The 27,107-nt window shown below is 42.5% G+C and overlaps 1 protein-coding gene across 6 annotated transcripts in view; it reads right to left on the reverse strand.

The window, feature by feature from the left end:
* Window positions 1-26,329, reverse strand: part of LOC126474157 (polypyrimidine tract-binding protein 1) — a 277,481-nt gene extending 251,152 nt beyond the window's left edge. For 4 of the 6 annotated variants that reach the window (XM_050101655.1, XM_050101648.1, XM_050101633.1 and 1 more), the window contains exon 1: window positions 26,171-26,329. In XM_050101655.1, coding sequence (XP_049957612.1) covers window positions 26,171-26,191 — 21 coding nt within the window. In that variant the 5' untranslated portion in view covers window positions 26,192-26,329. Of the gene's footprint in view, window positions 1-25,009; window positions 25,195-26,170 lie in introns of those variants that run through there. The other 2 variants (XM_050101625.1, XM_050101641.1) reach the window with 2 other exon arrangements.
* Window positions 26,330-27,107: the final 778 nt, after the last annotated feature.

Consider the following 27,107-nt stretch of genomic DNA (forward strand, 5'->3'; position numbering starts at 1 on the left):
AGATGTCCTATCATCCTGTCCTTCTCCTTATCAGTGTTTTCCACAAATTCCTTTCCTCTCCGATTCTGCCTAGAACCTCATTCCTTACCTTATCAGTCCACCTAATTTTCAACATTCATCTATAGCACCACATCTCAAATGCTTCGATTCTCTTCTGTTCCGGTTTTCCCACAGTCCATGTTTCACTACCATACAATGCTGTACTCCAGACGTACATCCTCAGAAATTTCTTCCTCAAACTAAGGCCGGTATTTGATATTAGTAGACTTCTCTTGGCCAGAAATGCCTTTTTTTTGCCATAGCGAGTCTGCTTTTGATGTCCTTGCTCCGTCCGCCATTGGTTATTTTACTGCCTAGGTAGCAGAATTCCTTAACTTCATTGACTTCGTGACCATCAATCCTGATGTTAAGTTTCTCGCTGTTCTCATTTCTACTACTTCTCATTACCTTCGTCTTTCTCCGATTTACTCTCAAACCATACTGTGTACTCATTAGACGGTTCATTCCGTTCAGCAGATCATTTAATTCTTCTTCACTTTCACTCAGGATAGCAATGTCATCAGCGAATCGTATCATTGATATCCTTTCACCTTGTATTTTAATTCCACTCCTGAACCTTTCTTTTATTTCCATCATTGCTTCCTCGATGTACAGATTGAAGAATAGGAGTGAAAGGCTACAGCCTTGTCTTACACCCTTCTTAATACGAGCACTTCGTTCTTGATCGTCCACTCTTATTATTCCCTCTTGGTTGTTGTACATATTGTATATGACCCGTCTCTCCCTATAGCTTACCCCTACTTTTTTCAGAATCTCTAACAGCTTGTACCATTTTATATTGTCGAACGCTTTTTCCAGGTCGACAAATCCTATGAAAGTGTCTTGATTTTTCTTTAGCCTTGCTTCCATTATTAGCCGTAACGTCAGAATTGCCTCTCTCGTCCCTTTACTTTTCCTAAAGCCAAACTGATCATCACCTAGCGCCTTCTCAATTTTCTTTTCCATTCTTCTGTATACTATTCCTGTAAGCAGCTTCGATGCATGGGCTGTTAAGCTGATTGTGCGATAATTCTCGCACTTGCCAGCTCTTGCCGTCTTCGGAATTGTGTGGATGATGCTCTTCCGAAAGTCAGATGGTATGTCGCCAGACTCATATTCTACACACCAACGTGAATAGTCGTTTTGTTGCCACTTCCCCAACGATTTTAGAGATTCTGATGGAATGTTATCTATCCCTTCTGCCTTATTTGACCGTAAGTCCTCCAAAGCTCTTTTAAATTCCGATTCTAATACTGGATCCCCTATCTCTTCTAAATCGACTCCTGTTTCTTCTTCTATCACATCAGACAAATCTTCACCCTCAGAGGCTTTCAATGTATTCTTTCCACCTATCTGCTCTCTCCTCTGCATTTAACAGTGGAATTCCCGTTGCACTCTTAATGTTACTACCGTTGCTTTTAATGTCACCATAGGTTGTTTTGACTTTCCTGTATGCTGAGTCTGTTCTTCCGACAATCATATCTTTTTCGATGTCTTCACATTTTTCCTGCAGCCATTTCGTCTTAGCTTCCCTGCACTTCCTATTTATTTCATTCCTCAGAGACTTGTATTTCTGTATTCCTGATTTTCCCGGAACATGTTTATACTTCCTCCTTTCATCAATCAACTGAAGTATTTCTTCTGTTACCCATGGTTTCTTCGCAGCTACTTCTTTGTACCTATGTTTTCCTTCCCAACTTCTGTGATGGCCCTTTTTAGATATGTCCACTCCTCTTCAACTGTACTGCCTACTGCGCTATTCCTTATTGCTGTATCTATAGCGTTAGAGAACTTCAAACGTATCTCGTCATTCCTTTGTACTTCCGTATCCCACTTCTTTGCGCCCTCTGCCCTACCTTCCTATTCATAACGAATCCTACACCTGTTATACCATTTTCTGCTGCTGTTGATATTACTCGATACTCATCTGACCAGAAACCCTTGTCTTCCTTCCATTTCACTTCACTGGCCCCCGCTATATCTAGATCGAGCCTTTACATTTCCCTTTTCAAATTTTCTAGTTTCCCTACCACGTTCAAGCTTCTGACATTCCACGCCCCGACTCTTAGAACGTTATTCTTTCGTTGATCATTCAATCTTTTTCTCATGGTAACCTCCCCCTTGGCAGCCCCCTCCCGGAGATCCGAATGGGGGACTATCCCGGAATCTTTTGCCAATGGAGAGATCATCATGACACTTCTTCAATTACAGGCCACATGTCCTGTGGACACACGTTACGTGTCTTTAATGCAGTGGTTTCCACTGCCTTCTGCATCCTCATGACGTTGATCATTGCTGATTCTTCCGCCTTTAGGGGCAATTTCCCACCCCTAGGACAAGAGTGCCCTGAACCTCTATCCGCTCTCCCCCTCTTTGACAAGGCCGTTGGCAGAATGAGGCTGACTTCTTATGCCGGAAGTCTTCGGCCGCCACACTTATCTTCAATAAAGGAAATTATTCGACCCGTCGGTGCTAATTAATCTTTCATTAACATCACTCAAGTAAAGGTACCATGGGCGATTATAATTTTCACTGTCTGTAGTATGTAGGCGCAGATTCATTGTCATAAAAACTTTGCGTTATTCTAAAGCAGTCATTGATTCGTATCCGGCCACCTGCAACACTAGTTGACACCCTTGCTCTTGCGTTTTTCATAAGGTTCCTATCTGTGATCGGCACTACTTTGAACAATTATGTAACAGCAGCAGTGATGGAAAATACTAACTAAAGAGTTTCTGAATTACTCCTGTCACCTCTTTCCTCATTAACAGCCTGTTAATTCTTTACATATTTTTTGCATATTCAAGCAAGTTTGGTAAGATAACATAGATTTTGGGAACATACAATTTCGTTGGCTGTGTGTGTGAATTTCGGTAACTACAATACGGGATGTGGCCACAAAATAACGGGATCATTCCTGTAAAGCATATTTCAAAAACATGCATATTTACTTGTTGTTCCCCTGAATTTACTGCCCTCTAACACTACAATGCTCCATGCGAATTTTGACGCGTGCCTCTTTCTTTCAACTGCTTCAACGGATTTAAATCTTGTTCCTTTCAACGCAGTTTTTCCTGAGAAAACAAATACGTCACATGATGCTAGGTCAGGTGAATAAGGTGGGTAGCCTAACACTATAATGCTGTACTTTGCTAGAAACCTCATAACAGGCGATGCGGTATGAGTCGGTGCCTTGTCTTGATGCAGAATCCATGACTGTCTATAATTCGCATAGTTCGTTTTCGTATTTTCTTACGGAGTTGAGCAAGAACGCCATGGCGGTAATATTTTATAGCTTTATCTCGAGGAACCCAGTGAAGACACAATTCCATGAATGTCGGGGGAAAAAAAAAAATCACCGCTTTGAATCTTTATTTGCACATTCGAGCTCATTCGCTATCTTTGTAGTTGGGCCCTAGTGCACGCACATGTTTAGTTTCTACGTCATAAACGAAAAATCAAGATTAGTCGCATGTTATCTCTTTCCAAAAATTATCATTGTCAATTGTATTCAAAGTGTCGGAACAAATTTTGAGAAGTTTCTTTTTGTTTGATAGTGAGCATTTTCGGTACCAGTTACGTGCACACACTTCTCATGTTAAATTGCCGGGAACGTTCCTTTGAAAGGGCACGGCCGACTTCCTTCCCAGTCCTTCCCGTATCTGATGGGACCGATGACCTCGCTGTTTGGTTGGTCTGTTTCTGGAAGGGGACAATCATGTTAAAATGGTTACGTAAAATTTGCCTTACGCATTCAATTCCTACAGTTTAACCAAAGATCGAATATTCAACTGACGGTCAGATCGAATCAAATTACCTACTTTTTCGATATTTTCATCCGTTTTTCTTTCCGGTCGTGAGTCATCCAACGTCTCCTCGACCACACTTCTTTTGGTTTGTTGGTTGGTTTGGGATATAAAGGGACCAAACTACAGGGTCATTCAATCCGTTTCCTGACGCAAGCAAGGCTCAAGGTATAAGGTACAGAAACACCCAAAACCTCACCTAAAAAGAAAACGAATGGAACGAACAAAAAACGGGGAAAACCCACCGATTCCATATTCTGCTAACAGTCATTGGATCTCGACCAACGCGAGCAGCAATGTCACGATACGACAAACCGCAATCGCAATAGGGTACAATCCGATCTTTATCAAAGTCGGAAACGTGATGGTACGCATTTCTCCTCCTTAAACGAGGCATCACAACGTTTCACCAGGCAACGCCGGTCAACTGCTGTTTGTGTATGAGAAATCGGTTGGAAACTTTCCTCATGTCAGCACGTTATGTGTGTCGCCACCGGTGCCAACCTTGTGTGAATGCTCTGAAAACCTAATCATTTGCATATCATAGCACCATCTTCCTGTTGGTTAAATTTCGCGTCTATAGCAAAGTCATCTTCGTGGTGTAGCAGTTTTAATGGCCAGTAGTGTACTTTCCCTCGGAACTGTAAAACTCATCCATTCTCTGAATAGTTATCGTTTTATACAGCGGCATAGAATTTCTCGGCACTTTAGATAACGAAACTCTGGGACAGAAAAAAAACACCGATTGTTACTTTCCGAAGCATTGAAATAGAGACTGCTCTTTTCTTAGCCAGTCATAGCTCGTGTAACGTGATCTCGTCAGCAGATGACAGCGGATATCCACAGCCTAGGGCACGTGATGTAGTCGCCCAAAAGTAACATCACTTAAGCAGCGCGAACACACGAACAGGAAAAGTTAATCGTTTAAATTAAAATACGTAATGTTATTATATGTGAAAGCTTTGCTTTCCTTGTAGCATTTGACTCTTAAGATTAATAAGCTACAAGAGAAGCTTTCGCAATTTTTTTTAAATTTTTGATCAGGGCTAGAAATTATTCTAAAGGGCTCGTCATCAAAGAGCTGATTTTTAGAGTAAAACGCTATGTGATTTACCAAATTCATCGTACATTCTCGCAAATAGTTCATCTTGCGTAAAAGAAAATTTACTTTGAAAATAACGCTTTTCAAACCGCAATTCGCAATATTTTCCCATGACCCGTTAGAAATAGATGCGTTTCAGCAGTTGCCAGAGCCAGATAAGAGGCGTCACCGCGCTTGCGCAGCTACTATGACGTAGGAAGCCTGTATGTTCGTATGTGTAGAACATTAAAACATCTTACTTTATGTCATAAAAGAAACAAGACATCACAGGATACTCCAAGAGCATCGGAATTCCGTGAACCAAACTAAAATGGGAGGTTCATGGTGCGGGTTCCTGTAGTCATGTCCTAGTTCATGAACCACGGGCAACGTATGAGTGGCCAAGTAAGTGCTCCCGACAGTCGGCATACCAGTTACTTTGGAGTAAGGCTGGGCATCTCGGACATATTCTGAGTCGTGGTCACCTTTGTGCTCATACGGCAAACACTACCAAATCCACCGGTTAGTCCCTCAACCGTTAGGGGTAAAACTCAATGGGACACGGGGCAAGTAAGGCTAGCAACCTGCTTCCCTGGTACTTTAAATATGATGCTGGCAACAATCAGAGCAAGATGCCTCGGACCTTTGGAGGTGACGGGAGTCCCACCTCTAACTGACAAACCAGGGACTCCTAAGATACGACTCGGCAAACAAATGGTAAGGAGATGGGGAGCTATTAATATCAATGGGGGCTACTATGGGAAGAAGGTAGAGCTGGCAGAGGCTACAAGTAAGATGGGGCTGGATGTTTTAGCTGTTAGTGACATTCGGGTAAGGGGTGAGAAAGAAGAGGAAGTGGGAGAATACAAGGTCTACCTGTCAGGAGTCAAAGCAGGAATAACACAATGGGGTGTAGGGCTTTACATCAGGAAAGAAATGGAACCCAGCGTAGTTGCAATAAGGTATGTAAACGAACGACTGATGTGGATAGATTTGACAGCATCCAGCAAGAAAATTAGGATTGTGTCAGTATATTCGCATTGTGAAGGGACAGATCAAGATAAGGATAGTTTTTATGATGCACTCAGTGATATAGTTGTTAGAGTAAAGGACAACGACAGTGTTCTGCTCATGGGTGATTTTAATGCCAGGATTGGAAACCGAACAGAAGGGCATAAAAGGTTATGGGCAAATTTGGAGAGGATATGGAGGCCAACAGGAACGGGAAACAACTCTTGGATTTCTGTGACAGTATGGGCTTAGTAATCACTAACTCCTTTTTTAAACATAAGAACATTCACCAGTATACTTGGGAAAGCAGGGGAACCAGATCTGTCAATGACTATATAATAACAGATCAGGAATTCAGGAAGGCTGTGAGGGACACACGTGTATTCGGGGATTCTTTGATGACACTATTATTTAATCTGCAGCGAAATTGGTATTGTGAGGCCGAAAGTGCAGGAGGTCAGGTCCATTTGTAGGATAAGAGTGGAGAAACAACAGGATAAGAAAATCAGGCACAAGTACATAACAATGATCTCAGAAAGGTACCAGTTAGTTGAATGTAGTCAATTAGTCAGTGGAAAAGGAATGGACATGGTACAGGGACACAGTACTAGAAGTGGCTAAAGAATGTCTTGGAACAGTAGTGTGTAAAGGTATGATGAAGCAAACAGCTTGGTGGAATGACACAGTCAAGGCAGCCTGTAAAAGGAAAAAGGCGTATCAAAAATGGGTACATACTAGAACTCAGGTAGGCAGAGAAAGTTATGTTGAAGAAAGATACAAAGCCAAACAGATAATTGCAGCATCCAAGAAAAAATTTTGGGAAGACTTTGGAAGCAGGTAGGAGACTTTGGGTCAGGCTGCTGGAAAACCATTCTGGAGTGTAATCAGCAGTCTTCGAAAGGGAGGTAGGAAGGAAATGACAAGTATTTTGGACAGGTCAGGAAAACTGCTTGTGAATCCTGTGGATTCCTTGGGCAGATGGAGGGAATATTATGAAGAGTTGCTCAATGTAGGTGAAAATACTATCAGTAATGTTTCAGACTTCAATGTACAATGGGATAGGAATGAGGATGGAAATAGGATCACATTTGAGGAAGTGGTGAAAATGGTCAATACATTGCAGTGCAATAAAGCAGCTGGGATGGATGAAATTAAGTCAGAACTCATCAAATACAGTAGAATGTCAGGTCTTAGATGCCTACAGAGGATAATTGAAATGTCCTGGGAGTCGGGACAGGTTCCATCAGACTGGACAAAAGCAGTAATCACACCAATCTTTAAACATGGAAACAGAAAAGATTGTAACAGCTACCGAGGTATCTCTAATCAGTGTTGTGGGTAAAATCTTCTCAGGTATTGTTGAAAGGAAAGTGCGAGTATTAGTTGAGGACCAATTGGATGAAAATCAGTGTGGGTTTAGCCCTCTTAGAGGTTGTCAGGATCAGATCTTTAGCTTACAGCAAATAATGGAGAAGTGTTATGAATGGAACAGGGAACTGTATTTATGCTTCATAGATCTAGAAAAGGCATATGACCAGGTTCCTAGGAGGAAGTTATTGTCTGTTCTACAAGATTATGGAATAGGAGGCAAACTTTTGCAAGCAATTAAAAGTCTTTACATGGATAGTCAGGCAGCAGTTAGAGTTGACGGTAAATTGAGTTCATGGTTCAGAGTAGTTTCAGGGGTAAGACAAGGCTGCAACCTGTCTCCGCTGTTGTTCATATTATTTATGGATCATATGTTGAAAACAATAGACTGGCTGGGTGAGATTAAGATGTGTGAACACAAAATAAGCAGTCTTGCATATGCAGATGACTTAGTTGTGATGGCAGATTCGATTGAAAGTTTGCAAAGTAATATTTCAGAGCTAGATCAGAAGTGTAAGGAATATGGTATGAATAGCATCTCCATAACGAAAGTAATGTCAATGGGAAAGAGATATAAACCGATTGAGTGCCAAATAGGAGGAACAAAGAACAGTGGACGGTTTCAAGTAGTTAGGATGCATATTCTCACAGGATGGCAACATAATGAAAGAACTGGAAGCGAGGCGTAGCAAAGCTAATGCAGTGAGTGCTCAGCTACGATCTACTCTCTTCTGCAAGAAGGAAGTCAGTACCAAGACTAAGTTATCTGTGCACCGTTCAATCTTTCGACCAACTTTGTTATATGGGAGCGAAAGCTGAGTGGATCCAGGGTACCTTATCAATAAGGTTGAGGTTACGGGTATGAAAAGAAGGTAGGATGATTGCAGGTACTAGTAGACGGACAATGACAGGAGGGTGTCCACAATGAGGAAATCAAAGAAAAACTGGGAATGAACTCTATAGATGTAGCATTCAGGGCGAACAGGCTTAGATGGTGGGGTCATGTTACACGCATGGTAGAAGCAAGGTTACCCAAGAGACTGATGGGTTCAGCAGTAGAGGGTAGGAGGAGTCGGGGCGGACCAAGGAGAAGGTACCTGGATTCGGTTAAGAATGATTTTGAAGTAATAGGCTTAACATCAGAAGAGGTACCAATGTTAGCACGGAATAGGGGATCATGGACGAATTTTACAAGGGGGACTATGCTCCAGACTGAATGCTGAAAGGTTGATCAGTCTTAAATGATGATGATCATGATGATGATACTAAAATGGATAATTCGGTTTAGAGTGCACATTCACATGTCCATATTCCCAACGAAGTAGGTCTCGACCTGACATTAAGCTGTTAAGTGTGGTTTTCGGGACGTAAATTTTCTTAGAGTACCAGAACTGTATTATCTCGTATTTGGTTCTTTATTATAGCATTATGTCATACGTGCTAGAAGATGGAAACGTGCACTTGAAATGCAGCGAAGGGTTGAAACTAGCCAATAGTGTGTAATCAAACATTTAGTTTCAAATAAATTGACTGCCTCAGCGGATACTATTAATAAGAGCTAATTTTTTTAGCGAACCGACAAAAATAACATTGTTCTGCAAGGCAATTAATGCTTCTTTACTGTAAGAAAGGTGGAAATAAAACCTGAAACTAGTAACATATTTTACCCTTCCGTAATTATATGAATATATTTTGATTCACTTTACAGCTCCCAGCCACAGAAATCCGTTTTGTATTCATTTGACGTGAAAGCAGTAAACGAAGAACAGCAAAATCACTAAACGTGAACACGGGTCACGTGGAGACTACCCACCACCACCCTGTAACAGACTGTTCTGCTTATCAGCCCCGGATCTACAATATTGCCGAACCGGTGTAATACTAGAGAGTAGTGCCGCCGCCGCCGCCGCCCCCCCCCCCTTTCCTCGAGCGTTTGCAATAGGACGTAAAATTTTAAAAACTTTAAAAAATGTTCATTTTGCAGCGCACATCTTTCTGAAGAGTGATACCTAAAACGTACATCTTCGAGGAAATGTAAGACATGTTATTTGGTCGTAAGTATGCTGAAGTGCAGTGTCACGCCTCTTCACGCAGCATTCTTCTATCGCATGTCACTGTATTTCGCCCTATGGAACACGTGTCTATTTTGTAATGGAGCCATCGAACTATATGCAGGACAGTGGAAATTAAAATCTATGATGCCTCTCCTGCACTCAGTCGGCCGGTTTGACATCCTGCTCCTCTTAAAAACAAACTCGCAATTAATACTGGATGGGGTTATTTGTATGCGGGAGAACAAGAACTCTTTCAGAACATTTGCACTCTTTATTGTCTATTAGGTAATAACTTGCTACTCTGTGAGGCATAATATTAAATATAGGATAAATAAAACCAGTAAAGACAAGGGACAAACAAAGACAGTACACATTTCAATTTTTAAGTCCTAGCGTTTCTTTCTCTCTAATCTTGCTGCAGCTTTACACAGCGTGCTTTCATTCCTGCAAAAAAAAAATTCTATTACCTCACCAAAGTTCGTAAAACGTTTTGCTACATGAAAATCTAAATGTCGTCGTTAATAATGAAAAAGCTATTAACGCAAATAGTACCGAAGACCAGTGTGATTTCTCGATCTGATTTCTATTTTGTCACAGTCTGCTACATAAAACAGGCCTCTCTAATATTGCAGCAACTGTAAGTCACCAAATAAGACTGTTTTGGCAATCATGGTCATTTTTGTAACAAGACAGAATATAATTCACGAAGTACCAATATAAGATGCCTATTTGGCATACTGCAAGCAAAAACCTTTGTTAGGAAATAGTTTCATATTTCATTCATACGCTCCAGTTTCTCAAGCACATGGGAAAGTAGCAGTACGAAATTTCTGTATAAATTTGGGCTAGGTATATTCTTCCATAATTTGTGTGACGTCCCCGTTTCTTCTCCTTCCTCGTTCTAACAAACAATTTTGTCATTACTAATTAGGTAACTATTACTACCGTTGTCAGAACTCATTCTCCGGTTGACTTCACTAACCCTGCCAGAATCACCGGTTTAGTTATGGCACGATTTTTCTCCGGTTAGGCGTTATTACGTGTTCGTACAACGCTTTTTCCACGCTACTCCCAGAATGGAACTTAAGCGGCTGCTAGACGGCGACTGTAGAACTGGCCTTTACTGGTGCAGCGATCTGGCCAAAAATTCATTTTCTTGGATACACCGAGAAGATAGTTAGTCGTTTATTTCCAGTGAAACAAAGGCTTTTTTCCTCAAGAATATGAATCATCTCCTCCCCCCCCCCCCCCCCCGAAAATGCCACCTGGTTCAGACACCACGGTTTGCCGCCCTCCCCCTCCCATATCCCAGATACGGGCTTGCTACGCATGTGTGAATGTGGCAGCTTGGGCGCGCCAGTAAAATTTTTCCGGGTAGCGTGTGGCTGCTCGCTGCTTCTGCTTGCACAGCTAACAGCCACGTTTCTGTAGCTACAAGCGGGAGAAGTCGACGCGATGCGAAACTGTTCGAATGAATCTAACGTAAACCGTTGTGACGTCACGCTCATCGGAGTAACTTCTTGTTGTGAAACATTGCGTAGTCTTCCTAAAGCCTTTGATACATTTTGCTGTTGGCAGACGCTTGTATGAGCACTTTTTTTATATGGCGCATTTCTTTTGCAATTTATGTTTTATTTTCGTTTTTTTCTGTCGTTCATGTTTTATTGCTGCGGTATTATTCTGCAGTAGCGGGATACAGTAATATCCTTTGTTAGAGTATCTGTTCTTACCAGTCAAAATCACAAAAAATTAACTGAAAACTAAAACAATAAAAAATCTCCGGAATTCTAAAAAATACCCTGGTTTTTCCCGGTTTTGTCCTGAATGAAAAAGTTACCGGATCTCACGATCGTCCCGGGTCGTATACACCCTGTAAATGCTTGAGCACAAACTACAGAATGTGACAAGCTTCAACTAGCAACACAGTAATGTAGATCAACTGGAAAACGCACTGAAACTGAAAATCGTGCACAACTGGCCTTTACAATACATTTAAGAGGGCATATCAGCGCACACTCCGCTGCAGAGTGAAAATCTCATTCTGGAAACATCCCCCAGGCTGTGGCTAAGCCATGTCTCCGCAATATCCTTTCTTTCAGGAGTGCTAGTTCTGCAAGGTTCGCAGGAGAACTTCTGTAAAGTTTGGAAGGTAGGAGACGAGGTACTGGCAGAAGTAAAGCTGTGAGTACCGGCCGTGAGTCGTGCTTCGGTAGCTCAGTTGGTAGAGCACTTGCCCGCGAAAGGCAAAGGTCCCGAGTTCGAGTCTCGGTCGGGCACACAGTTTTAACCTGCCAGGAAGTTTCACATCCGGGTTTGCTTGTGACAAATTCCGTTCACCGCCATCTATTGCGTAAATAACGGCCTTCTGGGGGCCGTGCACCGCTCCTGCTGGACTTCATGCTGCCAGGCACATGCATCAATGCCGACACTTTTTGTTCCACTCTGTCACATCTGAGGGCTGCCAACAGGCGAAGGCGTCGATGGATTATCGATGTGGGCAACGTGCTTCTGCTCCACGACAATGCAAGACCAAATGTGGCAATCAGAACTGCCGGAAAGCTCCGGGAATTGCACTGGGAGATTCTGGACCACGCCTCTGGTGATTAGCAAGTTTTCGGACCGCCGAAGTTCCTGCCAGGATAGCAACTCACAAGTAACAATGAAACCAAGATAGCAGTCCGACCGTGGTTCCATGTCAGCCGGTCCAATTCTACCGCAGGGCATGTCAAATTTGGTGCTGCGATTGAAAAAATGTGTAAACCGGTGTGGAGACTATGTGGAAAAATACGGTAAGATACATAGAATGTATATTTGTCGTCACCTGTGTGCCAATAAAAAATAGGGGCTAAGACTAACTGATTTACCCTTTTAGTATCACGTGCCTTGTATCCATTCCTGAAATGTGGAACTAAGGAACGACTACATTCAAAAAAGCTGATTACAAGGTTTTAAGATACACACTGATTATTCCTGCCACAAATACTGGGAGCGGACAAAAACATGGGAACATCGAAACCATTATCTTATGACATATTTATGCTTTTTGACAAAATTAGCTGCAAATTGTTTATTTGTTGATTACATACGTTCACGGCAAATTTGTTTCTGCGTATGTGCCATTATCGATATGCAGCAAATTTTGTCAAAAATATAAAGTTGTCATTATGACCTTATGCAAGGTGCGGGGTCTGCAAGGTAGAAAAAAAAATATGCCTAATACAGTGTTGGAAACCCGTTTGCACTCAGAATAGCTTCCCGTCTCGTCTGCGTGAACAAATACTGGACCTGTGTGGTTTTCAAAGTAATCTCATTAACATTCCTCCTGTAAAATAGTGCCAAGTTCGGGTAAGGATGACAGATGGACAGCAATCACGCACCCTTTTCTCTATAAAGTGAACCATACGTCTCAATAACAGTGATTTGTTGGTTTAAAAGAGGGGAGGGAGGGACCAAACTGCTAGAGGTCATCGGTCCCTCGTTCCGATTTAAATAATTCCAAATCGGTGGTAGTAAAACAATTGAGACATACAAAAAACAGCTGGAAGGAAGGAGAAAACAACATGAATGTCAGAAGGGCAACAAACAGTAAAATGGACAAAATCGGACAAGAAAACCACAGGGACGCAAGAAACATTTAGAAGAGATCAAAACAAGAGAGCAGACTACCATGGCTGACTGACCATGAGAATAAAAAAGGAGAAGCCAGCCACTCTGCAACACATTAAAACCTCCACCCTAAAAGTCTAGGGTGGAGGACACAGAGGGACAAAGGACATGCACTAGAACTTAGATCAAATGATAAAACCCACCCTCACGAATAAAGCTAAAGCTGCTGTTGAGCCATTGTCGCCCAACACTGAAGGTAGGATGCTGGGAAGGTTAAAAGTCCGCCGCAGAGCGGCTAAAGTGGGCAGTCCTGCAAGAGGTGGACGACAGTCATTTGTGAGCCATAGCGACACCGAGGTGGGTCCTCGCGACGGAGGATGTAACCATAAGTTGGCCACGTATGGCCAATGCGGAGCCGGCAGGGAACCACGGAGTCCCTGCGAGAGGCCGGCATGGAGGTCTTCCACACATTCGTAGTCTCCTTAATGACAAGCAGTTTGTTGTGCGTACTGTTATGCCATTCCGTCTCCCAAAGTCGAAAAACCCTCCAGCGTAAGACAGAACGATGGTCAGTTTCGGATACGCTCATCTCCAGAGGCGGTTTCCGCGTAGCCTGTTTGGCCAGACTGTCGGCAAGTTCGTTAACTGGGAATCCGACGTGTCCTGGGGTCCACACAAACACCACTTGAAAGACGGACAATAACACAGAGATCTCGTGACTAGTGGCTATGCGACATAAGACAGCACATCCTCAAGTTTACGAAACTTGTTCAGGACGATGCGTGTTCGGAACGATGCGTGTTGTGACCTGGCGGTCCTGTTTTTGAATACAGTACCACCATTGGGGATAAAATATTGTGCCATGTGAAGGAACTTGTCCACCACAATCGCCGCATATTCCTTGGCATTAATGTAACCTTGCAGAATAATCACGAGGCCTATGCAATACCACGATATAGCTATCCAAATTATTACCGAACCTCCGCCAAGTTTCAACCTTGGGATGCAAATTCCGCCTAAATTTAGTGTGAAACAAAACTTATCAGTCAGACCAAATGACATTCTCCCATTGCCCACATTCTAGGTTTTATGGTTTCGGTAATATTCTTTTTTGTTACGGAAGTTTGCACCACCTACGTGGAGTTTTGGAATACCAGCTCGCTCTGTGATTTCCTGTTTCTACAACTCCCTTCGTGTATATCATGCAATGCTCTCAAACAAATGAAAGACTGAACGCGTGATTTAACAACACACAACATGTCTGCCACACTATGCCCACAAGTCTATTCACGTCGGCTACCTCTGCAGGAAAGACCGCACACCCCAGCCAACGCTCACAAACTTTTTTCATCCATCCTACTGCCACGCGCGAGGCATTCATTATTCATTAAGTACTAGCTCACCTTTCCGCCATTTTAACGTCTGGGCTGGCTCGTAGCAATGAATGCGGGGTGCAGTGTCTAGGGCTTCGGCAGCCTTGGAAGCTTGAGATGCCACACTTATGGCCATCAACAGGGCGAACTACTGTGTAGCAAAGTTTCTAGCTACAGACGAACTTCGCAGTCCGTTACATCTGGATCGGCATTCTAACGCTAGTAACAGGCAACATTTAACACCAAAAATGGTCTTACCGAGCTTAGTAACACATCGATAGCGTTTATTGCAAACAGCGCTGCTTAGTTAACGGGTATCTCCTTGACTACGTAAGCAACTTATACTAATAGTAACTCAAATTAGGAGGAGGAGGAAGAAAAGAAAGAAAGAAACATGAATTGCGGATCTGGTGTTTATACTACTGCACTATATCGTTCAATAACTAGAGAGGATAAGCTTTATCTACGTTTGAGGCCAATTTAGAAAGTCCACAATTTGAAAATGTTGGGGAAACTTACACTTGTTTTCACTACTTATTTTTGCGAATTGTGTGTCGAATCATTAGTCGATACACAAAAGGCTATTTTTTCACATAATCATGTTTCATCACGTACTCGCAATGAAATTTTAAAAATGCCTGTCAATGAAACAGCGGTCATGGGAAATGGTCCACTTCCGGCTTATCCGTGGAATATGTTCTCAGAAACTCATTTCCTGTATCTTGAGTACCTAATAACGACCACCGTAGTACACGCAGGAGGAGCCGTGAAACGTAAAATCGGAAATTAGATCTTCTCACGTAAAATCGGAAATTAAATCTTCTCTGAATTCTACATGCCGATCTTCTGACCGGTTGGTTGCGGTCCGCCAACATTTCCTCTCCTGTATAGACCTATTAAAATACCACTTGCATGGAACAATTATATGCTGTAAATATTCCAATCTTTTTTCCCTACAGTTGTTTACCTTTCACTTCAGTGTCATTGAAGCTGTTCTCTGATATCTTGCTAATATATCACATCTTTTTCTGTGTATGTTTTCACAACATTCCTTTCGTTGTAAATTAGGGTCCATTTAATTTTCGTCATCCTGTAACACACCTACAGTTCACCTCATTGATCTTTAACACGAGCTAACTTACAAAGAATAGAAAAACGCAATGCAGAAAATTTTATGTAAATAAGTTTAGATAACGGTGAAAAAGGATCTGAAGCAGCTACGAGCTGCTCAAGCCTGAAACTGACAAGCTAGGCCAGACAAGTTCAAAGCTTTTTGTTTTGTGATACATTCAAAATGAAGACCAGTTCAACGTCTTGACAGAACTCTTGCACCAAAACAATTTTTTACGCTATGCAACCAAATAATAATGTAGCACACTTCTTAATCACGAGTGAAGGAAGACAGTCGAAATTTAAGTGCACTACATGATTTGCAGTTATTTATACAGCGTAATGGACAGAGGCTCGAACGCGTCCACCTTCCGCATACTACTACTACTACTACTTCGCATATCAAACAGCCACAGCCAAATAAGCATACGATCACGGATTACACAGGAACGCGAGCTTCCCTGAACTAGTTCATTTCGGTGTCTTGCACAGCCGGGAGTAATGGCACCCTTTCTAAGTGCTGTGTGCTTATTTCGTCATTCAGAAGCCTGTCAATGAATTTAGAATGCCTTGTCCTGCACAACGCCACCGTTTTGGCTAGTGTTCTTTATATGTATTTGTTACATATTTCTAACTTATGTCTACGGCTGTACTGTACCCGAGGAAGGTAGAAGAATTTGAGTGCTTGTAGACGAAGTTAACACCCTTGACAAAAATCCCTTAACTCCAGTACCTCTTGAAGCTACATTGACGGAGTGGATGTCTTCCTGAAGGATATAGTCCAAGGGAAGTAAGAAGTATGGTGTATTCGAATAGTGTGGCATCTTCGATGTCACCTGTCGCGAGTTTCGTATGTGGAAGGTTGTGTGATGCCCACCACGTTGGTTCGCCGGGAAATAACGGTTCCGCATATCATTACCTGGCAAACAGTCTGATGGTACGGTACCTGTAAATATCATGGAATTTTGTATCCTTTCTGCTATATTTACTCAGAATTCTGAATAAGTCAAATTTATATTCTATCATACCGTATAATCCAAATCCACAATTTGCCTTATCTGACACAGCGTTGTAGACATTTACTAAGCTTTCGAGCTAAAAAAATACGAGGGAAATAACAGTGAAGTACATCATTAATGCCCGTCTATAAATGTCGGTAGGACACAAGGAGCAAATACATGGACGAGGTGGCCATTTATCTCGATGGACTACTTTTAAATACAGGAGAAAAAAATGCTGAATCAGGGCAACTCAATGTGTACAGCGAAAGGCGTAAGTGATCTCTGCACGTCATTACCCGAAACAAAGAGAACCTTCATCAGCCATGCTTTTTGATTGCACTGCCCACAAAAATCTCTAGCACGTAATGGCATACAATTTGTATCGAGTCTCTATCATCTACGTTACTCTCATACTAACATGTGGATATTTCAATGGGTTCTGTCACCGCACCGTGGTATGAAAATATATGTAGCAGTAGCCATAAATCATCATCATCATCATAAATTGTGACTGCTTTGTGTATACTTGTGACCGCTACTACGGTATAGTCTGCTACTCGTGAATCACGGCTCAAAGTGGGAGTCATCCTGCTTCTGGTATCAGCTAATGTCGACTTGTTTACATGTTGATACCGCTAATAACATCTGAGTCACTTGAAATATGTTATGGAGTGTTACAATCTGCACAGCAAAAACAGTATGCCGTTACCACTTTCCAGGACAGCAATAAATATAAAGTTTCAAACAAAAGGCGCTACTGTTATTCATATGTGTGGTACTGAAACCGCGCGAGGCAAAATTCACAGAAGACAACATTACATTTCAATAAGTAAGACATGTGTCACCAGTGGCTCGCACGACGTTAAGCTGCCTTCCTCGGCACACTACCACGACCTTCCTTGCAGTGTGCCCCGAGCAGCTGCTGACTGATGCGTCCCGCCCGCACAGCGGCAAGGCCGCGGGGAACGACGATGTTGGTATGGGCGTGAGTCAGTGTTGTGCTGACGTCACGCGAGGCCTCAGCCCCCTGACGCGTCGCGCGCACCCACAGCGCCCCGCCCGTTCGATATTGTCGATCTAATATTTACCACGGCCGGAAAACGTAGGGGTGAGCACAACGCCAGCGAGCGGAGGCGACAACCGCTACTGGAGCCTGCACTGACTCATCCAGCGCCTTACCGCTAACCCACTCTTCGTGGGTGGGGCAACATGATTTACTGTGACGAGATAGTATCCAGTTTCTCACAATCCTCTTCGCGCTGACTTGCACTTATTATCGCGAACTGATTAGTGAAACAAAAAGCACGCTGAAACTGCAGTTACCATTACGATTTGAATACTGGCTGTATTAACTTTTATTTTTCATGCTTTCATTCCTTCATGTCTGGGCAACCCTGGCACAGCACAAGAAATGTCACGTCAAAAGCGATTCATTATAGCTGTTGGTAGCAATTTAACAAAGCCTATGTCAGCATGTAAGAAGCCGCGGATTCTTACATTGAAGCTGCATTATGCCCACAGGGCTATCAGCTTTCTGGCTGACGACACTGATTGAAAAGGTTCATACTTTTCTTTTGCATCATCATTTAAGACTGATTATGCCTTACAGCGTTCAGTCTGGAGCGTAGTCCCCCTTGTAAAATTCCACCATGATCCCCTATTCAGTGCTAACATTAGTGCCTGTTCTGATGTTAAGCCTATTACTTCAAAATCATTCTTAACCGAATCCAGGTACTTTCTCCTTGGTCTACCCCGACTCCTCCTACCCTCTACTGCTGAATCCACGAGTCTCTTGGGTAACCTTGCTTCTCCCATGCGTGTAACATGACCCCACCATCTACGCCTGTTCGCCTTGACTGCTACATCTATAGAGTTCATTCCCAGTTTTTCTTTGATTTCCTCATTGTGGACACCCTCCTGTCATTGTCCGTCTACTAGTACCTGCAATCATCCTACCTACTTTTCATATCCGTAACCTCAACCTTATTGATAAGGTAACCTGAATCCACTCAGCTTTCGCTTCCATACAACAAAGTTGGTCGAAAGATTGAACGGTGCACAGATAACTTAGTCTTGGTACTGACTTCCTTCTTGCAGAAGAGAGCAGATCGTAGCTGAGCACTCACTGCATTAGCTTTGCTACGCCTCGCTTCCAGTTCTTTCACTATGTTGCCATCCTGTGAGAATATGCATCCTAACTACTTGAAACCGTCCACTATTCTTTGTTCCTCCTATTTGGCACTCAATCGGTTTATATCTCTTTCCCATTGACATTACTTTCGTTTTGGAGATGCTAATCTTCATTCCATATTCCTTACACTTCTGATCTAGCTCTGAAATATTACTTTGCAAACTTTCAATCGAATCTGCCATCACAACTAAGTCATCCGCATATGCGAGTGATTATTTTGTGTTCACACATCTTAATCTCACCCAGCCAGTCTATTGTTTTCAACATATGATCCATATTTAATATGAACAGCGGAGACAGGTTACAGCCTTGTCTTACCCCTGAAACTACTCTGAACCATGAACCCAATTTACCGTCAACTCTAACTCTTTTGCAAATTTACACTAATAAATGGAACTTCAGGCCCGCCTGATTATGTTGTGAGACTCACCTAAATTAAAGGAACTTTAAAGAGAATACCGACTTATCCAGTCATATTTCCTTCGGTTTTTCTCCAATACATGGTAATGTTGGTTTCGTGGTGACGACGAAGCCATGGCTGACAATCTTGGCTGAGCATTAATTTTTTAAAATTACGTAATAGCTACATTGTTGTTGCCGTCATCACCTGTTTATTCTAGCGATCCGTAGTACACGGCTTTAGTGTGTGAACATTTCTTTTAAATTTGAATATACTGACATGTCCTACGACGAGTTATCACCAAGGATCACAGAATAAAATAATTCATGACACTATATTCAGGGCTGGCACAACTACACCTAAGAACAACATAGGCTTGTAGTAACAGTTTCTTCTATAACTTTTAATCTAGGAGTGTGTATTTAAAGACATCTACCTTATTTACACATTATAGTGCCAATAATCTGTGTTTCGAATTTACAGAGTAGACAACGGAGATCTGGAAAGGTTAAAATCGTGATCATTCAGATACCCGTTTTTCATTAAATCTGTAACCAATCTGTATCACAAAAAAGCAAGTTGCCGTTGGAGAAACGAGTAGTTCCTCTTAACTGATTTAGAGCATTCCGTATGTCTTCGAAGGCAGTAGTTCATACACTCAAAATTAAAAGATTATCGAACACTGCAAAGCGAACAGTTTCCCCAAGATTCACTACTGCAAATGAGCATTCATTGACAAATTTCACAGCGTGAAACGAACGAGGCTTATCACGATATATCAATACAGAAGCTGAACGGCAATTTTTGCGAAAATACGTTAAGAATCGAATACGCAGTCAATAAAGTGACATTTTATTCATAAACTGACTGTCGAATTTGATACTGGTCTCTCACTGATATCTTACATTGATTCTACACTTTGCTGCCCTAACCTCCAAAAGGGAAGTTAAGCATAACATGCAGTCGTTATTTACTTAAAAGTTGTCAGCAACACGGACTTCAAATGTCACACTTCGAATATAGATTACGTCAGCAGTACTTTCAGGGAACTATCTAATGTAACAAATTTATCGAAAAGGTAATTAAAGATGTGCGAATATCCTGAAGTATGTACACAAAACAAAGAAACTAATCATGATAACCTCTAAGTTCCTCATTATTCACTGCAGGTATGTCGCTTCATCCACAATTTTTTAAAATCTATTATCGAGACTGAAGATTCAGTAATCAATGTACAACGAATGAGACAAAATGCAAAATAATCAATTCGTAATTTCAGGATCTACAATAAAACACGTACGTCAACCGCGAACTGTGGCAATGACATTTTTAGGCTATCTAATGCGCCTTGAAACGCTGTGGGAAGTTAGTCGTAAATCCTATTTGATATCAAGAAAATACTACCCTCACACAAACGTACAGTTAGAGAAACTAGCAAACTTTGAAGATTACTGAAACTCGGGATATGCAACTACGCATATGCAGCAGACTACGAATAATATAAATTAATATGCAACATGACAGCTTACTTTCCGTCCGCCTCTCAATGGAGAGCATTGGCTAGGCGACAGGTTAATCTCCATTTTGTGCCCACTACTTGAAAAAAGGTATTCTTGAAACGCCGGAACGCCAAGATGTCGTTAAATAAAGTCCAACAGACTGCCAGAAACTGTCACAAATTAAAAATTGGTTTCTTTCACTTATTTGATCTTTTTACACTGGAACAAGCTACAATACACAAGCTTCCAGATTCTTTCAATTCTTAAAACACTAAAATAACTGCTGTGTTACCCCACAACAATCAAACACAGATTCTGTTGTAGAAAGTCTTATTACCAACACAATAAAAGCAGATGTCTTCGTTATACAATCGCCTGTTTCTAATTGAAGCGTGTCTTACAAATGAATTCAGAAGTGTATTCCACTTAAAGTTTAATATTTCTCAAATTCCATACGCTGTAATAAGGAAGATAGTTGTGACACTTCAACATTTGCGTTGTAGATTATCTCTGACAAGTACGTGTAACACATTCAAACTGCATGGTTGAAGAACAGCCAATTAAATACCTCCTGCACTACTGTATTTGCCAGATCTACAAACAGACAATATTGCAAATTAATATTTAACTGTATGCTATTACGTGAAAAGATGTATATACATATTTAATTCAGGAAAGGTAGGACAAAAATAGCTGAGCACCAATAACTTTAACGGCTCTGTAAGGAGGGGGAAAAAAACTCATTACAGTAAATCAAACGTGTCTTCACTCATTCGATAAACCTGAGAGATTAGTATATAAATTGCTTCGTTCCCCACATTTACGATCGGTAATTAACTCCAGGGAAGAAAACTAGTATAAAATGATGGTCAAGATTTCGTACACTAGAATATAATTGCTCACGTTGATTTCTGCCATCTTGTCTGACATCCACTGTTCATGTACGTAATAATCAAAAGGCCTTTATATATTCATAAGTACGTATATGAACAGTGGGTGTCCAAAGTAACTACGGAAGATCCGAACTAGTTCTGGAGCAATGAATCTATGGAGTGCGGACAGGAAAGAAGCACAACCACAAATGTACAGCAGGAACACTTGACCTCAGTATCTAATATTTGGAACACGCACTACTACAAAACTTCACTAATACTGTGGAAAATACAGTTTTTGAAAGTTTTGTTTGTGAACTAGCGAACTACGTCACTCAATGAATAAAAACCATGTCACGATATTTTAACTAACCACGGAAGCCTTATAAGAGATTATCAGAAGGAAACCTGAAAATAAATACGGATGATGTTGCAATATAAAGCAAATTCGCAACGCAAGGAAACTGTTTCCATAGTTACCAGTAATATCGAAAGAAACTGAAAAACAATCAAATGGAGGGGCGAGGAGGAATGGAGATTGTGTCACGTGAAGAAGCAATATCTTGATAGCCCAAAAAACCTGATTTAACTGTTGTAAAAAGTGGCCTAAAATTAAGAGTATGTTACATTTATTATTCATAACATATATAAATGATGGAGCGCATAATTTGCTCCATGAGGCTATTGACGTATGATGCTGTTGTATACAGAGAAGTCGCAAAGCTAGACAATTGCGGCGGAACGAAGGAGGACCAGCAGAGGGCCGACCCTTAGACGATTGTCGAACAATCAATGAAAACTTTTCTGTTCAAGTTACTGCTACATCCGTGTTACCGCAGTACACCGTCTAAGTGAGGAGGGGGGTGTTCAGGTTTTATTTCAGATCTGCGAGTATGGAGCAGTTTGAAGTTGGACGGTCACTTGCAACTAATTCCAAGAAAGGCAGACGAATGAGACAAAAGAACCCTCAGCCAATTTGGTCCACACTCAAACGGTGTAGCTTACAAAACCTTTTCTCGGTCGATACTTCAATACTGCTCGTCGATTTGTGCCCAGTGCCAGAATGTACAGATACGATGGATGATTTCCTCCCGAAACCTGGCCACCCCACTCACGTAATTAATTAGGAGGTATATTGCAGCAACAAGAGAGTAGCAGTAAACTGAAGAGAAACAACGCTTTCTATACCCGAGGTAACGGGTGTTTCAACATATACGGAAGACCTATCGGAAATAGCCTCGGCAGTTGAACGGCTCCGAGTACAACAGTCAAACTCTGAGGAATTCCTTTCTGGAACACTTTGTCGTAACCGAAGTGTGTGGTTGATCACTGATTGACTAGCTTATAATGAAAACCTGTTACCATTTGGTGATCATTGCTCTACATTGTCAGACGACAAACATTCTTTGCTCGCCTCTTCGTCGGCTATAAGCGTCTCGTAAGGCCAGAAAGTGTCAGAAAATAAGTGTTAAAAAAGGTGGCAATACCACAAACTGTGTGTTAAGGGCTAGAGCGACTTACATCGTGATAATGGCAACGAAACGTGGGCCTGGAGAAATGGACTGCTTACCCAACAATAGCTTCATAATATTCATTACTCAATGAATTTCAACCCGTCTCAGCACCTGTGAGTAATTTGTCCCCCTTGGTGTCTTCCTAGTGCATTATCCCTAGTCGACTGTTAAAATACTGACCAAGTACGAGTAAACTACAATGAGCTGGGGGGGGGGGGGGGGCTACTGAACTAATTTACGGAAAACAAGGAGCCAGGATGCCTGGACTTGGATTTGGACCTTACTCATGATTACGAAACAAAACGTGCTGATTTCATGTGCAAGTTTTATTTCAGATTGGTCGAACAATTTTTTGAAGTAATAATAGTAAAATGGAACTATGAATCTTGTCACTGTTACCCAGTTTTTCGTTGGAGGTTTTTGCCAACAACAAGGAAACGTTCACCATGTCCCCAAAAACAGTAAAAGCAAGTGCCCAATTACTCTGGACTTCAGCGAGTTAAGTGGACAGCATCGCAGCCGTCTTCACTAGCCTACCGCCATGCAAGCAACTCTGCATTCCTGCCCTGACCACTGAGCTAAGGATGTTTACTGCCTATACTCCTGAATTAACATGGCAGAGTATCAACTGTGAACAATCAATATCATGGGGGCTTTACTTTTCTCTGGACCTTTAAGACAGATTTTAATATATTGCAATGTTAAACATCAAAACCACTTTAAACAGCAGCGATACGAACGATATATATACTTCCGCTGATGAGAATTTGTATTACCGTAATTTTTCCTCTTTGATAATTGTAAATGTGCTACAAAATACACGAAGACGAATTTTGTCCTAAGTTATGAAAAGCTGAACGAATCAAAGCAGCGCGTCAGTATGTACTAAATACAGAATTAAGATAGAATAGTCTACATTACATGTTACAATTTTTTGTGGGGAGACTGGAGGCTACATGCGAACTTGATTCAAAACAAAAAGAAACTACTTTAGTTAACCCATCATATACAACTATTTCTGATAAATTTCTAATTTATATAACTTCTCTCCCAGGTAGCAACTACGTGTGATATATAACACGGTCGACACGGTTCGTTCGCAATATTCCCTTAGATTTGTTGGGCCGCATTACCAAAAGCACGTCGATACGGACCTTTTTTGCCGTGACAAATTTAGTACACGAAAATTCTGAGAGGGGACGATTCATAATACCCATTTCATATCATACAGCGCATTCATTAGTTGGGTGATTTGATTTAACTGGCCTATGTCAAAGCACTTCATTTGTCATCTGGTTAAATAGTGCTCGGATACAAGTCTTGTTTAAACTTCAAATGCACAGTGATTACCAACGGACGGAACTAATCATCAAAAGTTCACAAGCCGCGCTACTATCAATCATGAAAGCAGTGTGCTTTTAGGCGAGAAGACCGTAAGCTACTGAAGTACGCCAGTCGCTCTGATGTCCCTCTTACAACCGTAAAGCAGTACGCATTTTGTAGATACAATTTAATGTGCTTGCCAAGAGAGCTATGAAATTCTTTGACTGCAACTATACAAAGCAGGATTGTAAAGTGGAAAAACATTCAAGCTTCCAAAACAAACGCCACAGTCAGCATATTTACATTGTTTCTGTAGCTGAATTTGGTTGGGACGTGGAAACATTTCCGTATGAAATGATTGACAAGAGTGTGTGTGTTAGACCCGCGCAGTTTGGGAATGACTTCTCACAATTATCCTGCAGAACGTGCTACATCACAAGGCGAAACATAGCATTATTTACACAGTCGCTAATGGCAATACTGAACGTGTCATTTAACTTCACGTTAATTTCACATCACACGAAACGAAACAATGATCGAAATAAATTACTGGTAGCACATAAGCGAAGGTGCACCACAGAAGGCACTCCAACAGTTCTCTGGCGACAAATTCCAGGAGACGAGACCTGGCTGGCGCGTTTCCTGTTCACACTGTACGCTGCAATCTGAGAAACACACAAATGCGCATGACGTTTCACTCATGACATAAGGCACGATTTCACGCCGGTGAATCAGCGCCCACAATGCTATGCACTACTCACGTTTCTCACGCCCATTTCGTTACACCCCTGAGATTTGAGCTTTTACCGGTCGCACACTTATTCTCAAAATCAGAAGCGCGAAGCCCTCATGAAACACTCCGCCGGCCAATACGCTTCTTCGCTCTCACCATTAACTCGAACATTTCCATGGGGCTACTCAGCTTCTCCCTAGCACCCGGCCTGCTCCCTCCCCCACACGACACTTCCCACCGATCCCCCCGCCGCTTTCCCTCACAGACCCGTGCGCAGGCAAAGACGCGATGGTTAGGCTCGGCAGGCGTTGGGGGCAGGAAGCGAAACATCTGCCGCCGCCGCTGCGCAGCACAGGCAGGCTGGGCCCGCAGTGTTGCCACACTTCGCACGGCGACCGCGCTGCCGCCGCCGCTGATACCGACGGAGGCAGCCAGCACAATGTAGAGTTTTTGTCGACCACCACGCCGGTACCCGGATGAACTACTCTGCCATTTAAACTGCTAATTAGCTTAATTGTGAGGGATGGCTGGACCTCAGACCGGCTGTACGTCTAACAACGATCTGGCTAGAGTACAACTAACATCTCAAGACAACCAGTACAAACCATCCATGGAATAGAGGGAGGGAGGGGGGGGGGAGACGCAATAGTTTTTAATTGGGCAAGCACACGAATACCAAAAACCGACAAGAGATGGGCGAAAGCACGTGCAGCAAGTAATTTCTACGAACGCATTCAACGTGTTTCACGGATGACAAAACAAGCATATTCAGGCAACAAACCTAGCCTTGGCAACAACCACTTAGAATTTTTCGATCAACGAAACAGAGGCCATACTAACTGAGCACAGCGTCTTGATTCTTGTCCAGCAGCCGGATGCCATTCACAGCCTTCCTACTTTCTGCGGCACTTACAATAGTACACACTTCAGTAACTTCTTCAACCAGAGGTTCCTAAAACGATGAATACCACTGACGAGAAACTGCCAAATACACGCACGTTTCCCAACATTGTTTAGAACTCCATCCTTCAAATGGTGCCCGCCATTAAGAACCGGAAGCGAGCAACGGGGCCGCGTGGCGGCGTCTTCCTCAGTTAGCCGGTCGCATCTCCACGTTTCACAAGGTGGCGCAAGGCGATACTCCGTGAAGAAAAGCCGGCACACACTGAAAACATTTGCCTCAACTCACCTTTATCGAATGTTCCCTCATGGTGTCAGGTGTAACTGCAACGGTGGCAACACGTCTTGTCGTTTCTTGCTTGATTCCTACAGCACTAACAACAGACGATCGCGCGACTCATGCGAGAGGACGCCACTGCGTGCAGGCTTGGTTCGGCTCGCTCGCTCGCTCTCCCTCCCTCCGTCCTTTCCCCCTTCCCCTTTCGCCGGCGCCGCTGCCCTTGCCGCCTGTGGCTCGGCTCCCCACCCCACCTCTCCTCACAGTCTCGTTCAGCGCTTCCCCTCCTCGGCTTGCCCCTCCAGCCGGACTCGACTGCGGATGGCGGGAAAGCAGCGAGGCTGCCTGTTGGCCGTTCTCGGCCCGACAACTTGTTGTGTGCCTGCGCTAGAATAGCGTGGCCTCGCCCTTGCGTGAGTACGCGGGCCGCTATGCCGATAGCACCTATACGTATCGCTTAAAGCACGCTGTGACGAACGACTTCCAACAACCTATTTCACCAAGATAACAAAAGTTTCTGCAACAGAACGATGTTTAAAAAGTTCGACTATATACTGAAAGAAACTGGATGCAACACATAAAGAGGAGACTTTAAATAGACGGACCTCCTCATCTGATCGTTAGCCATGCATCCTTCACCGTTTCTGTATCATTATTGGAGCATCTTCACTTTACACAGTCTGAACTTTAACAACATTGGTGACATCTGATAATTAGTTCTACGCCGTGTACTGTGAAATAATTTGTTAGGACCACGAGTTATGACTTTTCACTGTATTACTCCACGTCGCATGTTTTAGCTCTTCCTATTCCTAATACTAACTTACAAGACGCGCGGTCTAGGTGCCTTGTCTCGGTTCGCGCGGCTCCCCACCGTCTCAGGTTAGAGTCCTCCCTGGGGCATTGGTGTGTGTTGTTCTTAGAGTAAACCTAGGCACCGATGACAGCT

The sequence above is a fragment of the Schistocerca serialis genome, chromosome 1 (genome assembly GCF_023864345.2).
Source record: "Schistocerca serialis cubense isolate TAMUIC-IGC-003099 chromosome 1, iqSchSeri2.2, whole genome shotgun sequence".
Classification (NCBI taxonomy): Eukaryota; Metazoa; Arthropoda; class Insecta; order Orthoptera; family Acrididae; genus Schistocerca; species Schistocerca serialis.